This window comes from Bufo gargarizans, chromosome 2, assembly GCF_014858855.1.
Source record: "Bufo gargarizans isolate SCDJY-AF-19 chromosome 2, ASM1485885v1, whole genome shotgun sequence".
Taxonomy (NCBI): domain Eukaryota; kingdom Metazoa; phylum Chordata; class Amphibia; order Anura; family Bufonidae; genus Bufo; species Bufo gargarizans.
Window position 1 is genome coordinate 242,607,395 of NC_058081.1, and position 16,512 is coordinate 242,623,906.

The window sequence follows — 16,512 nt, forward strand, 5'->3', positions numbered from 1 at the left end:
AAAACTGTAGCATAATTGCATATTTTTTTCCAATTCCACCTCTCCCCCCCCCCCCCCCTACATTCTATGCAATATTAAATGGTGGCATTAAAGGTACAACTTGTCCTGCAAAAATCAAGCTCCCATACGGCTATGTGAATGGAAAAAAAAAAAGTCATGGCTCTGGTAAGGCAGGAAGCAAAAAATGAAAACGCAAAAAAAGAAAATCACTGCATCTGGAAAGGGTTAATATTGTAACAAATAATACATTTGTAATTCATTTACATTACTTTAGTGACTAGAAATCAATTTTAAAGTTTTAAAGTTCATAGTCTTACCTCAAACTGTATAATGGTATTCTCATCAACATCCAGATCTCTTGTAGTGATGGAATGCTCCCCTACTTCATTTGAGACAAACACCATAGCTGAATCTTCCTCCCTGCCCAAGAATAATAAACATTTAGAGTTACACTGCTTGCAGTCACTAAGGATAAAAGTTTAAAGATAACTTGGATTATCTGGCAATTAAACCATCTTAAAAATGCAGAAAACAATGTAAAACATTTAAAATGCTTAAAAATGTTCTGTTGGTCAAAGCCTTGGTTTAGTAACTGAAGCTGCACAAAAATATTCCCTCCAAATAACAGCAGCAAAAAAAAAAAAAAAGATTAACAAACTTGCACATGAGGTCTCAGTGGTAAATCAACCACTGTTGTTGGAAAACTTTGTGTTCCTGGCCCTTTTCCAGTATAAAATCTGCCATCATTTGTAAGTAGCGATGGTACCAAAAATCAATAATGCAGACTTACGGTGCTCCCTTTGAAGAATATGGACAGTAGAGACCAATATTGCCTCCAGGGTAGAAAAACCAGTTATCTTCTTTTGGACCAAAATCAAATGTATCCATTAGGATAGATGGGTTGTTTATGTTATTTCCATCAATGACAAAGTCTTCTATGATCCAAATTTCATCCTTCTTTCCTGAGACATGGAAATGTGCAGGAGAATGAATGGCATGGAAGAAGACAATCAAATAATATCAGCCTTTTGTGGAGTCTGTTAAAGGGGTTGCCCGGGTTCAGAGCTGAACCCGGACATACCTTTATTTTCACCCAGACAGCCCCCCTGAGGCTAACATTGGAGCATTTCATGCTCCGATGCGCTCCCTTGCCCTGCGCTACATCGTGCAGGGCATGGTCTTTTTTGTTTATCACAACACACAGTGCTGATGGGCGGGCTTTAGCGCTGCCTGGCCGTTTTACTGGCTAGGGCACCACTAAAGCCCACCCATCAGTGCCGATGACGTCACCGGGCTTCCTGGCTGCCCCATGGAGAGCCCCGGTACGTCACCGGAACTCCTAAAAATGCCTTTGCCCTGCGCGATTTAGCGCAGGGCAAAGAAGAGCATCGGAGCATGAACTGCTCCGATGCCCAAGTCAGGGGGGCTGCTGGGGTGAAAATGGGGGTATGTCCGGGTTCAGCTCTAAACCCGGACAACCCCTTTAATCTCCTTAAATTCTGAACTACATAATCAGAAAATATGGTTGGGGTTGCAAAGTAATAAATAAAACTCATCATTAGAATCCTCTTTTTACTTACTGGGCACCACTCAACACAAACTCTTGAAAATGGCACCGTCACACAAACTGATTATGTCACGGCTGCGGATGGGGAAAACCCTCAGCCGTGCGGTATCAGCAGATGGGTGGTCAGAGCATGGCCAGGACTGGAATAAGGGAGAAGGTCACCTCCTACACATCCCTAATTCTGACCCTGTCTCCTATCCGTATGAGCCAACCCTGAAGGTAGGAGGACTCATACTCCAGAACCTGATATTCCTGCTCGCCCTCAGGGTGGCCCTGGACTAGGAGCAGGGTAAGACGACCCGTTCCTCCTAGACACGGAGGAACAGGAGTCTCACTGGCCAAGCTACATAGAAAGGGGAACATAAACAGACATATGGCAATGACCGGTAAGTGAGACTAGTACCACACTTACCTGCCACAGACACACAACCTGGAACCCACGTGCAAGTGCTGCTATCCACAACCAACACAAAGGACACAGCACACAACAGACATCACACAGGAACCCAGTAAACCATGTGCTGCAATAACAGATAAACCATAAACTAACACCAGACATAACGTTTATGACCACCAGGGTGGCCCTCACTGGCAGATGTAAGTAACCAGGAGGATGTCTCCAGCAAGCATGGCTGAAGAACCCCCACTGACTACTGCTATTCACTGAGGCTTTATAGGGCCAAGTAGCCACACCCACAGTGAGACACACCCAGTGCACACACACACACACACACACACTAGGAAGGAAGTTAACCCTTCCAACACCAGGGAAGGGAAGACATCAACTTAAAGGGGAAGTGCACACAACACATATAACACCCCGTGCACACCGATAAAAGGCACACCTATAAAGAGAGGTTGCCAGGTGCAACCACATGCCTATTGCAGCAAGCTGCCTAGCACCGCTCAGGCTGCTCTGCTGCCACATACACAATGTTGCCAGCGGCAACCACAGGTGAGGCAACATACTATAGCCCTCACCTGTGATTGACAACAACAACAAGACTGCAGGCAACTGTATGCGGTTACAGTAGTCACGACCATGACCAAGGGTCGTGACAAATTATTAACAGGATTTTGTGTGCTGGGCCCTGAAAAGTTCCATGTGATGTTACAGCCAATCACGGTCTCTAGTGGAGTCCCACTACAGCCAGTGATTGCCTGCAGTGGTCATTGGTCTGTGTACAGAGGGACCAGAAAATAGAGATATACCAGCAAGGGACTTGGAAAGGACTGGAATGACAGTGCCAGAGATATGTAAGGTGAGCAATTGTCATTATTCTTTTATGTTACATCATATTGAACAATTTTAAAAATTTTAAGTGGCCAGACAACCAGTGACTTATGTGCTTACCTTGAAAAGTTGTGCAGAGGCACAACTCTTAATACACATGTACTTCTATTGGACACCACAACTATTGGTACATCAAGTAGACAGAAGTATATTTCCAGTCTGTGCTTCACCAGAAGAATATTATGTAGGCACCATCAGCTAAGGCTACTTTCACACTGGCGTTTTGGTTTCCGTTTGTGATATCCGTTCAGGGCTCTTACAAGTGGTCCAAAACGGATCAGTTTTGCCCTAATGCATTCTGAATGGATAAGGATCCGCTCAGAATGCATCAGTTTACCTCTATTCAGCTCTGGAGGCGAATGGATCCTGACACACAATGTAAGTCAATGGGGACGGATCTGTTTTCACTGACACAATGCAAAACAAATCCGCCCCCCCCCCCACTGACTTTCAATGGTGTTCAAGACTGATCCATTTTGGCAATTTTAAAGATGATGCAAATGGGTCCTTTCTGAATGAATGCATGCAGTTGTATTATCGGTGCGGATCCGTCTGTGCAGATCCATGACGGATCCGTACCAAATGTGAGTGTGAAAGTAGCCTTAAAGGGAATTTGTCACCAGTGACCTCCCTATCCAACTGTCTGCATAGATGCATATCTGTGGTTCACCTTATTAAAACAGTTTTTCTTTTGTTTATCTAAGGCTCCGTTCCTGAGTCATACTTTTTCTTAATATGCTAATTAGGTATTTGGTGCAATGAGCATGTCACCTCTGTTCTTATTGCACCAAAGCTCTGCTTCTTTCTGGTGCCAGTCCCTCCCTGGAAATGCTGTCCGGAGAAAGGACCTTGGGTGCAATGACAGCAATGGTGATTCCATAGTTGCACCAAAGGCCTATATTGCATATTAAGAAACATTATCGTAACTCCGGAAAAGAACCTCAGTTGGATAAGGAGATTTCAAAGACTTTTTAGGAAATAAATATATGGCACCATGTTTAATAATGAATCCTTTTACCTTAAATTATGAAAGTATAATTTGTTTTTGTCTACTTCAGGATCAACACAGCATGGAAATCATATGCTAAAGTTTTTTCACAGCTATTATTTATTTAATTTTCCATAGAATATTTACTATACAACACAACAAATGAAGGCGAAATATAATACCATTGTGGTATGGTTGCCAGAGTCTAAATCTGGTTGCATTAGTTTGTGCGCCAGGTGACAGAGGAACATTGACAAACAGAACATCAGTAGTTTGTGTGAAGTAAAATTCATCCATGAGATGCCAGGTGATGCCCCCTGTAACAGAGAACTGGAGAAGAATAGAGTGGGATCTCTCTGGAGCACCTAAAACAAGAGAAACATAAGTTTGAACAAGTGCTACTATATTCTATTTCTTTTCATATAGTAGTAGTCTGAAAACATCCTCCAGTGTAGTAGCAGTTCATTTAGACATATTAGCAATAACAAGCTAAAATAGTGATGCTTCAACAAGGAAGCTAAATAGAGAATTCATACAATGAAAGTGTTGCCCCATGACAAACAGATCCCATATTCATAGAGTAGGGAATAATAAGTGTCTGAATGGCACAGGTCTGAATGCTGGGGCTCCAGCCAATCATTAGAATGGGGCCCCATGTATCCCTGTTTGAATGGACAGGCAGTCATGAATCCAAGCTACCACTTTTTGAATTCTATGGGACTGCCAGAGATAGCTGAGCGCTGTACTTGGCTATCTAAGACAGTCCCGTATGTTCGAATGGATTGGCAGCACACACTGCAATTGAGTGGAGCAGCAAGGTGTTCTTGTGATCAGTCGGGACCCCAGTGGTCGGATCCCTGCCAATCAGGCGCTTATCCTCTATTTAATTTATTATGGTTAGCTAATAAAAGTATTATTCCTGTAATACTTTTGTATTTTTTTTAACACAAAAGTATTTATCATCACATTGTTATAGATTGGAATCCATCTTCTTTAGACAGACCTACAAACATATGGAATGAGATCCCTAAAGACCATGATGACATGTTCACTCATAGTCAGGGCATTCACTGTAGACTGGTCTTCAGCAAAGTTTTTATCACATACATTGTGATTGTGACCAAAACTGACATCCGGGTCTTTAGGGATCACACTGCAGTTACTTGAAGATCCGAGGGCATGCTCCAGGCTGAATGTCATTGTGGCCTAACATAAAAATAGTTCCTTCTGATGTTTAAAAGGCAACATATCTATTTTTTCAGAAATATCTATGCATTGAAAAAAGTAAATGCTAAATTATATTTAAATAGTCCAATGTCCAATTGTTGCGATCAAAGAGCACTCCATGCAGCATAGTTTTAGCAGTTAAAAAGGTTTAAATTGTTGATAAAATTATATATCATGACCTTATTAACTTTTTTTCATGCGGATTCGGAAAATTAAAGAACAACTCCCGGAATTTTTTATTTTTTTTTCTAACCTGCTAGAAAGGCACATGATGTAATCTGCAGTGAATGCAATCTTCTTACCAGTGTCTGCATTTGTCAGCTATCCCTCCCTTCTGATCCTGAGCTGTCATGTGACCAGCAGTCAGACTTTCCAAATAACACAGCATCTTATGTGTGGACAGAAATAATCACAGAAGTAAGTGACTTCCTGTCCTGCATCAGTTGGAGAGAGTTGGTCACATGACACAGTGAAAATACAGTCACTGATGAGAAGATTACCTTCACTACAGATTACATCATGTAAATAACAGAAAACATTTTTTGCAAGAGTTCTTCTTTAAGTAAAGAATATTTTGCTATGATGTTGCATTTTGAGAAAAAAAAGTTCAAATCGACTTCAACGTGTTGTCCCTAAAATGTAATTTATTGCCTGTGCATAGAATAGATGATAAATGTCTGATCACTGTAGGCCTCACTGCTGAGATCCGCATAGATCACTAGCCACTTTGTCATCATAATGAGGAGGAGTTTTTTATGACCTGGCAGCCAAGAATGTGACTGGCAGCTCCATTCCATGTCTGGTTCTGGAGGATACCACTGAGTACAGCACTTGGCTGTTCCATCAGCCAAACAGACACTGAATGGATCAGCAGTGTAAATACATGACCATCAGTTCATTCAAATTTATCCACGTGGGCTCAGAACTCCCATTCTAGTGACCAGTCAAGGTCTCAGATTTGGGGCCGCCAGCAATCAGACAGCCATCCTGTGGATTTGTAATACATGTCCTTTATGGGATGGCACATATAACGGATAGTCATATCAGAAGCATGAAGTCATGAGAAAAAAACAAGTTATAGTATCTATACCCTTCTAGTACAGGCTTATACAGGGAGTGCAGAATTATTAGGCAAATGAGTATTTTGACCACATCATCCTCTTTATGCATGTTGTCTTACTCCAAGCTGTATAGGCTCGAAAGCCTACTACCAATTAAGCATATTAGGTGATGTGCATCTCTGTAATGAGAAGGGGTGTGGTCTAATGACATCAACACCCTATATCAGGTGTGTATAATTATTAGGCAACTTCCTTTCCTTTGGCAAAATGGGTCAAAAGAAGGACTTGACAGGCTTAGAAAAGTCAAAAATAGTGAGATATCTTGCAGAGGGATGCAGCACTCTTAAAATTGCAAAGCTTCTGAAGTGTGATCATCGAACAATCAAGCGTTTCATTCAAAATAGTCAACAGGGTCGCAAGAAGCGTGTGGAAAAACCAAGGCGCAAAATAACTGCCCATGAACTGAGAAAAGTCAAGCGTGCAGCTGCCAAGATGCCACTTGCCACCAGTTTGGCCATATTTCAGGGCTGCAACATCACTGGAGTGCCCAAAAGCACAAGGTGTGCAATACTCAGAGACATGGCCAAGGTAAGAAAGGCTGCAAGACGACCACCACTGAACAAGACACAAGCTGAAATGTCAAGACTGGGCCAAGAAATAGCTCAAGACTGATTTTTCAAAGGTTTTATGGACTGATGAAATGAGAGTGCGTCTTGATGGGCCAGATGGATGGGCCCGTGGCTGGATTGGTAAAGGGCAGAGAGCTCCAGTCCGACTCAGACGCCAGCAAGGTGGAGGTGGAGTACTGGTTTGGGCTGGTATCATCAAAGATGAGCTTGTGGGGCCTTTTCGGGTTGAGGATGGAGTCAAGCTCAACTCCCAGTCCTACTGCCAGTTTCTGGAAGACACCTTCTTCAAGCAGTGGTACAGGAAGAAGTCTGCATCCTTCAAGAAAAACATGATTTTTATGCAGGACAATGCTCCATCACACGCGTCCAAGTACTCCACAGCGTGGCTGGCAAGAAAGGGTATAAAAGAAGAAAATCTAATGACATGGCCTCCTTGTTCACCTGATCTGAACCCCATTGAGAACCTGTGGTCCATCATCAAATGTGAGATTTACAAGGAGGGAAAACAGTACACCTCTCTGAACAGTGTCTGGGAGGCTGTGGTTGCTTCTGCATGCAATGTTGATGGTGAACAGATCAAAACACTGACAGAATCCATGGATGGCAGGCTTTTGAGTGTCCTTGCAAAGAAAGGTGGCTATATTGGTCACTGATTTGTTTTTGTTTTGTTTTTGAATGTCAGAAATGTATATTTGTGAATGTTGAGATGTTATATTGGTTTCACTGGTAAAAATAAATAATTGAAATGGGTATATATTTGTTTTTTGTTAAGTTGCCTAATAATTATGCACAGTAATAGTCACCTGCACACACAGATATCCCCCTAAAATAGCTAAAACTAAAAACAAACTAAAAACTACTTCCAAAAATATTCAGCTTTGATATTAATGAGTTTTTTGGGTTCATTGAGAGCATGGTTGTTGTTCAATAATAAAATTAATCCTCAAAAATACAACTTGCCTAATAATTCTGCACTCCCTGTATATAAACATATACAGTGTAGCTATCTCCTTGATCAACTTGGAAGTTGTTTGGGTCATTTTTTCCCCCTTTTGCTCTTTATTATCTTTAACAAAAATAGGGCCATTGGAAGCAGTAAAGGTATGTGTGTGCATGTGTGGGGGAAAGTAATTACCTTAGCAACACTCAGTTAAGAAAAGTAGTTAAACACAAAGGTTTTTAGTGCTTATCACAAAAACATTGAAAAACATTATATATGTTTTTCACTAGTGCAGTGACAATGCAAACAAGGAAACATTGTGACAATATTTAGACGGAACTGTTGACCAGATACTTTCAAATATTACAAATTCCAAGCTTGCTTTGAACAAAAAAAAAAATGATTTTTTTTGCAGTGTATACAAATAATGCCAGGTTCAGGTCTCTGAATTTGAATTCTTACCTTTAGTAATATATTTAAATGAGAACTGAATGTATAATGTATGGGTACAGTCCAGGTCCCTTGAGACAAGCATTCTGGATCCTTCCTGAAGATTAAAGAAATATGTATAGATAGCAGGGTAATAGTTATGTCTATTATACTTATATTTCACTTAAATGTGGCAATGTTACTTCCCTTGCCACTAAACACATGTTTACTAACATATTAAACTGGTACACTTTTTAGATATGGATCTAATTGAGGCCCACATTTTATTTCACAGTATGACTAGGAAACTTGCAGTAGACAGAGCTGGCAATACATGCATAATATTTTTAAATAGTAGCTTTTCATACAACTTAGCATCAATTAATATTACAGGTCTGATAAACTTTTCAATATATCATATCAGGGGAAAATGAATTGTTCTCCAGTTATCTTTTTTATCTGCTAAATTTATTAAAATAGCATTTGCTCTGAATTGTGTGAGACCAAAAGTGGATGCTAGCTGAATGAAGTGATAAGATAACTAGCTCCCACAGAAGTCTATTAAGAGTAGAGAATGGAGGAGGAGTGAGTCGCAGAGGGATAGAGAGATACACAGGAACACATGCAGAAGCTGGAGAAGCTAATGGTGCTGTATCTTATCCCAAGTGCTTTATTCACATCACTACCACTCAGTACTTCCTTATAATGTCATCAATGATGCTTCTGAGTGAGAGTTAGAAAGCAGAATTTGCTGTCTCCGTGTCTATTCTATTGGCAGACATGAATAGTTTCCTACCCCCACTAGCTTTGGGAAAACTTAAAATTAGAGATCTAGCCTGTGGAGGGGAATCTGCTAAACATGCCAAATACAACTCATATAATAATAAGAAATAGTGATATTATTGATGTACACACACAACAGTTTAAGTTATCTGAAAGCGTAGGTACGATACGAGATTTATTTCTAACTTTACAGCATAATTATTTAGTCACATTTGGACACATTTGGAAAGTAAAATATAATTTAGTGGAAAAATAGTAAATATAGACTATAGATATTTAGATATAAACAATGGACAACATTGACAAAAATACTAACCCCCTTAAAGACAAGTGCTGTTCCTGATTTAATGGTTTCTCCATTTAGATTTCCCCTTTCTGCTCCATACACTTCAGGCCACTGGTCTGGATGCAGATTACTGTTAAAATCATCTTTAAGAATTGAAGGTAAAGGAACAATTGGGACGCAATATGGGCCTCCAAAACCCCGGTCACACCTAAAAATGTTAACAATTGTATTAGATTTTTTTTTACAAACCATCACTGGCATCAATTAAGAAGTAAATAACAGATTTGTATACTAATTCAGCAAAAAAAAGAATATTGTCAGGTTTCTTAAAGGGTTTCTGTCACCTGAAAAATGGGTATTAAGCTGGCTGACATTAGCGATATGCTAATGTCAGCTGAACATAACTATATTAGTGCCATGGCAAAGTGGTCGGCCCTGATTGAATTCTGGACCAGGTATATCGATGATATACTTATCTTCTGGAGAGGGTCTAAGGGGGAATTTGTCAGTTTCGTAGGGGCCTTGAATAACAACAATCTAGGCCTGTTTTTCACCTCTGAAATACATGAAACCATCATTACATTTCTAGACCTAGGTCTAAGACTCGGATGGTCGCGTGGTGACTGAATTGTTCCAGAAGCCCACCGCTACAAACAACCTATTAAGGTGGGATAGCTGGCACCCACAATCACTAAAATGCGGCATTCCAAAGGTACAGTTCTTACGGGTCCGATGAAACAGTTCTACCATTTCTGATTTCCAAAGAGCTGCCAGTGACCTCACCAATAGATTCCAACAGGGGGGTTACCCGCGACCGGTACTAAAGTCTGATTATGAACATGCTTTAGGCAGCAATAGGGAATCACTTTTGTATCCTAGACATAGAGAGGAGACGGATGGCACAATCCGCATCGTAGGCACATTTGATGCGATTTACCAGAAGGTGCGACAGATACTGGGACAGTATTGGGGCGTTTTGCAGCCAGACCCAGATATTGGTCATCTGGTGGGGTCTGCACCGTCAATCACATACAAACAGGGTTGCAACCTGCGCGACCGCTTGGTACACAACCAAATATGTGGGCAACACTATACGTTAATTTAGACGCAGGATTGGTGAGCACCTTGGGGATGTTCGTAATAACAGAGACACCTCTGTTGCGCGACACGTCATGAGTTGTCATGAAAAAGATCCGGCCCTCTCCCGGGGGGGAGCGATATTTACAGATTTCTTCTGCAGAAAAAAGCACAATGGAGGGAACTGCTCATGGTGTGCATTATTGGTATCTGTCACATTTACAAGCAGCTCCCCTTTTTTTTGCTGCCCCTGGCCACCTTGTGTGTTCTTTTCTTCATCCAAATTTTAGGTGGGTTGACCCGTGCCTTTTTATGGCTAGGCCTTCATTCTTTGACTACTGTTGGTTCAGTCCTCTCCCCCCCTCCCATCCTCTTTTGTCCTTGCTGTCTCTATAACCCCTGCGACTTTATTTATGCTGCTTTGGTTTTCCCTATTTACTTAGGTACTCTCACCTTATCGGGAGCGCTCATCCTGCTGGGTACAGACTGGGGGCGGAGCTCATGGAGGCCTGTCCCGCTCCCACTCCCCGGCTGGCTGCACTTATCAGCTGCTGTGTTGCACGCGCGATCACGGCTTTACTAGCCCAGGATGCCACGCCACACAACACCAGTGTGGTAACACCACTTAGCCTACCTTGCTTTAATCTGTCCACCAGATGGCTCCTGAAGAAACTGTTATGTTGAAACGCGTTGAGCCTGCATACTATATCTGCATATTAAGCATATATTCTCCAGTGTCTCGTTTATGCGCCACTGTGCGCTATTACACCAGAAGCTGGGAGGGAGAACTTCTCTGTGTTTGCTTGCCATATAAGTCCCGGGGAGCAAGCAACACTTTGAATTTGGGACTATAGGCTTTCAAGGATTTGTGCATGTATTAACATTCTACCTACATCCTGGCATCCCCTACTCTCCTAGGCACGAGTCTTACTTTATTACCACACTATCTATGCACTGGGTATATATCACTTAGATTGTGACAGCTAGTGTTCCCTGTATTTTTGTAGGTGTATTGTGATTATTGTGCACCTCTGCGAATGTGGCTAGAGTGGAAGAGTGGCACATAACTTTCCACTTGGCCCCTGGTGTACTAATTACAGGCTATTGCCATATAGTAGCCTGAATAATCCAATCTCACCTTTGGTTTCTCTGACTATACACCTACCTAACACCAGGGGTTAAACGTCTGGTGTTCAGAGGACCTTTTTATTAGACCTTGGCCTGTTTTTTGCTGTTACCCGTATTTTAACCAGAATTATGAATAAATATTTATTATTTTGTTTTTTAGCGTCTATTTCAGGCTGTGATTAGTAAGTATTATGTATAGCTAATAATTAGTGCCACTGAGGAAGGGGCAAGTACCCCGAAACGCGTTTGGTGAAGAGACCCCCATAGTAATCCCAAAGCAAGTCGTACTGGAACCTTTTAAAAAAACGCTGTGCTGCTTTTTCGGATCAACCGAGGATCCTGTGTTTTATTAAGATCCCTGACACATCGGCAACCACAAGCGCAATACACGAGGCTACACAGTAGCGTGGCGCTGTATATCCGACGTGGGGAGAGTGAATACAAGCCTTATTGCCTGCCGGCTCTTAGATACCACGGAGCGGCAGCTAAAGGACTTAACACGGGCAAGCAAGCTACAGCAGTATCCGGTGGCGACAGGAGCGGATAGGAGCAACTTCTGGATTACAAGCCGAAGATCTACACAAGATTTCACTGCACAGTGAGTACAAGCGGGACGCCGCAAACAGACTCACTCAAGTGAATGTCTACAAACCGTAGCATCTTTACTTCTCTCCAAAAAAGTGGGACTGTATATTGTACAGGACATTAAATCCCATCTTTAATTACCGACTACCGCCCACTACCAGTCTGATACATATGGACTGACTTTCCCTCAGCATTTTTTTGGATCCATTTTTATTACAGTGATTTTAGGCATTTATTATCTATTTTTATTATATTATTGAGATTGTGCATTTATGATTATATGTACTGTAATAAATTGTATGGTTCTACATAAGTGAGAGTGCCCAGTATTTTTTAAAAATTATGTATAGCTAATAATTAGTGTTGAGCGAATCGAGTTTTGGATCAGAGATCCGGAGTTGATTCTTTCAAACACTTTGGCTTTAATTCTGTCTCCGTACAGCATTAAAATGTATTGCCTCAGTGTAGACAAAATTCGTTTCACCCAAAGTCGTGCAAGACATCGGTGAATTAATTCAGTAATCACATCTGCATCTTTAAAAACTATATAAAATAGCAATCCGAAGTCGGTAACAGCCAGTACCAAACCCAACTTTGGATTGCTATTTTAAAATGTTTTTACAGATGCAGATCGGTTTACCGAATTAATTCACCAAAGTCTCACGCGACTTCGGGTGAAATAAATTTTGCCTATATGGAGGTAATACATTTTAATCCTATACGCGGAGACAGCATTAAAAACAAAGTTTTGGAACTAATCTACTTGGATCTGCGAATCGAAGCTCGATTACTAATGATTGTGTACATATCAACACAAAACTATAAGGAAACTGTAAAAACTATAACACTTCTATTTGCCATTGCTGGAATAATAGATATTTTGTGTCAGTGACGTATGTGGTCCAGAACATCAATGAGAAGATCATCTGTGTTAAATAGATCAGTTATTCCAGATATAGTTATTTTAATTAATGTTAATATTATTCCCCTTTAATCTATTATTCAAAAAAGAACAGTTGGAAACTTCCTAACTACCTCAACTATTACATATATTCAGAACTTACACACAGTGGCCTGATTCACATATCCCGTGACCTGAACACATCCAAGGACATCCGGAAGATAGAATAACATTATCAAGGGCCCAGACATCTGCATCAGGCCCATAGTTATTCTGTATCCATCTGAAGCGAGTCCTAGGAGAGCTGCCATAAAAATCAAAGCACATTTGCACAATTATATCACAATTTGCAATCAATACTTCATGAGTGCAGAGTCAATAATTTATTTATTTGCAAAGCACATTTAATATGCAGGGTGCTGACTCAGTTTCATCCAAAGTGGTGAAATGTTATAAGAGCGACATCTATTTAAAGTCATCTTAAATCACACATACTGTAATTCTTGCTTGCATAATGTTAAGGGATTGCATGGCTGCCTCTGAAACCGATTTATCTTTAAATCTGTCATATGTACAGTTTTGATTTAGAAACACATCATCTCTTACAGTAAATATTTCTACATTACAGAACATTTATGACAAAAGCAAACAAATGCCACTGTGTTTAGAATGAAACAAATAAAACTCCTTTCTTCCTCCATGTTAAATAGCTTTTCCACATAATAGAGGAAACCTGTCTCATCAGTAGGGTCTAACCACTAGGGTGTCAGCTTGGAATGGGGCTCCTGCAGTCCCATGGAATTGAATGGACCAATAGTGGACATGCTGCTCCATTTAAATTTGGGAATGATGGAGCCCTTTTTCACATGATCAGCTGGGGTCCCAGTCGTGAGACCCCTGCCAATCAGACACTTGTAGGAAAATCCCTTTAATATTACCATATGCAATTTCATGCATGTTTTAACATAATGGCACCCCAGAGGCGAAGCATAGTAATGAAACTTGTATAGTATAGTGACTACCATTTATAAAGATTTACCGTATTTTTCGTCCTATAAGACACACCAGCCCATAAGACGCACCTAGGTTTTTGAGGAGGAAAATGAGAAAAAAAATATTTTGAACCAATAGGTGTGCTTTTGGTGGGTTTTGAACTAATTGTGGTCTGTGGATGGCGCACTGTTATGGGGGATCTGTGGATGGCGAACTGTTATGGGGGATCTGTGGATGGCGAACTGTTATGGGGGATCTGTGGGTGACGCACTGTTATGGGAATCTGTGGGTGACGCTTATGGGGGATCTGTGGGTGACACTTATGGGGGATCTGTGGTGACACTTATGGGGGATCTGTGGGTGACACTTATGGGGGATCTGTGGGTGGCTCTTATTGGGGTCTCTGGATGGCACTGTTATGGGGATCTGTGTATGACACTGTTATCTGTGGATGACACATATATAGCATCTTATGCTATGTGTCATCCAGAGATCCCCTCCATAACAGTGTCCCTGTAGTGAATGACCCTCAATACAAGGGGTAGGGGTCGCAACTGCTTTTATAATGACAGCTTGGCCCGTGCAGTCTACTACACGCCCCGCTCACTGTACAATCGTATCTGTATCCTGTAATAGTTAATTATGTATATACCGGTAATCGCATAATCAGCGCTACTTACAACTACAATCGCTCGGTAGGTAGCAGAGAGGAGGGAGGAGGCAGGCCGGGAGGACGGGCGCTGGCAGCGTGAGTCACTACGTCATGTGCCCACGCCGCCTGCTTCATTCATAAAGTGGGCGACGCAGGCGCGTGATGTAGTGAGTGACGCGCCGCCCGCCCGTCCTCCCGGCCTGCCTCCTCCCTCCACTCTGACTGAGTACGGAAGGGAAGCAGACAGGACTCAGGACAGGAGCCGGGTGTTCATTGTTGTGCAATGCATTGTCACCCACAGTGACAGTCTGACAGTACAACCAAGTGAAGTGAATGCACAGGGAAAACTGTATGTTGATAACAGTAACATTGGCTGATAATAAAATAGTCCACAGTCCGCACAGACATCACAGAGGAAAATAACTAGTGTGAACCCACCCTTAGTTATATAGCTACTGAATGAGACAGAAGAAGGGATGTCTTTAACATATACAGTCAGGTCCATAAATATTCGACACAATTCTAACATTTTTGGCTCTATACACCAACACAATGGATTTGAAATGAAACAAACAAGATGTGCTTTAACTGCAGACTGTCAGGTGAACGGTGTAGGAATTACAACAGTTTGCATATGTGCCTCCCACTTGTTAAGGAACCAAAAGTAATGGGACAGAATAATAATCATAAATCAAACTTTCACTTTTTAATACTTGGTTGCAAATCCTTTGCAGTCAATTACAGCCTGAAGTCTGGAACACATAGACATCACCAGATGCTGGGTTTCATCCCTGGTAATGCTCTGCCAGGCCTCTATTGTAACTGTCTTCAGTTCCTGCTTGTTCTTGGGGCATTTTCCCTTCAGTTTTGTCTTCAGCAAGTGAAATACATGCTCAATCGGATTCAGGTCAGGTGATTGACTTGGCCATTGCATAACATTCCACTTCTTTCCCTAAAAAACTCTTTGGTTGCTTTTGCAGTATGCTTTGGGTCATTGTCCATCTGCACTGTAAAGCGCCGTCCAACGAATTCTGAAGCATTTGGCTGAATATGAGCAGATAATATTGCCCGAAACACTTCAGAATCCATCCTGCTGCTTTTGTCAGCAGTCACATTATCAATAAATACAAGAGAACCAGTTCCATTGGCAGCCTAACATGCCCACGCCATGACACTACCACCACCATGCTTCACTGATGAGGTGGTATGCTTAGGATTATGAGCAGTTCCTTTCCTTCTCCATACTCTTCTCATCACTCTGGTACAAGTTGATCTAGGTCTCATCTGTCCATAGGATGTTGTTCCAGAATTGTGAAGGCTTTTTTAGATGTCATTTTGCAAACTTTAATCTGGCCTTCCTGTTTTTGAGGCTCACCAATGGTTTACATCTTGTGGTGAACCCTCTGTATTCACTCTGGTGAAGTCTACTCTTGTTTGTTGACTTTGACACACATACACCTACCTCCTGAAGAGTGTTCTTGATCTGGCCAACTGTTGTGAAGTGTGTTTACTTCACCAGGGAAAAAATTCATCGGTCATCCACCACAGTTGTTTTCCGTGGTCTTCCGGGTCTTTTGGTGTTGCTGAGCTCACCGGTGCATTCCTTCTTTTTAAGAATGTTCCAAACAGTTGTTTTGTCCACGCCTAATGTTTTTCTATCTCTCTGATGGTTTTTTTTCTTTTTTTTTCAGCCTAATGATGGCTTGCTTCACTGATAGTGACAGCTCTTTGGATCTCATCTTGAGAGTTGACAGCAACAGATTCCAAATGCAAATAGCACACTTGAAATGAACTCTGGACATTTTATCTGCTCATTGTATTTGGGATAATGAGGGAATAACACACACCTGGCTATGGAACAGCTGAGAAGCCAATTGTCCCATTACTTTTGGTTCCTTAACAAGTGGGAGGCACATATGCAAACTGTTATAATTCCTACACCGTTCACCTGATTTGGATGTAAATGCCTTCA

At 41.5% G+C, this 16,512-nt stretch overlaps 1 protein-coding gene across 2 annotated transcripts in view; it reads right to left on the reverse strand.

Moving 5' to 3' along the window:
- RELN (reelin) overlaps nt 1-16,512 on the reverse strand; it is a 716,958-nt gene that overhangs the window by 113,359 nt on the left and 587,087 nt on the right. For both annotated transcript variants that reach the window (XM_044280166.1, XM_044280165.1), the window contains exons 35-40: nt 13,059-13,199; nt 9,235-9,412; nt 8,169-8,253; nt 4,032-4,214; nt 791-962; nt 318-420 (exon numbers count right to left, since the gene is read on the reverse strand). In XM_044280166.1, the coding sequence (XP_044136101.1) occupies nt 318-420; nt 791-962; nt 4,032-4,214; nt 8,169-8,253; nt 9,235-9,412; nt 13,059-13,199 (862 nt within the window). The remainder of the gene's footprint in view (nt 1-317; nt 421-790; nt 963-4,031; nt 4,215-8,168; nt 8,254-9,234; nt 9,413-13,058; nt 13,200-16,512) is intronic.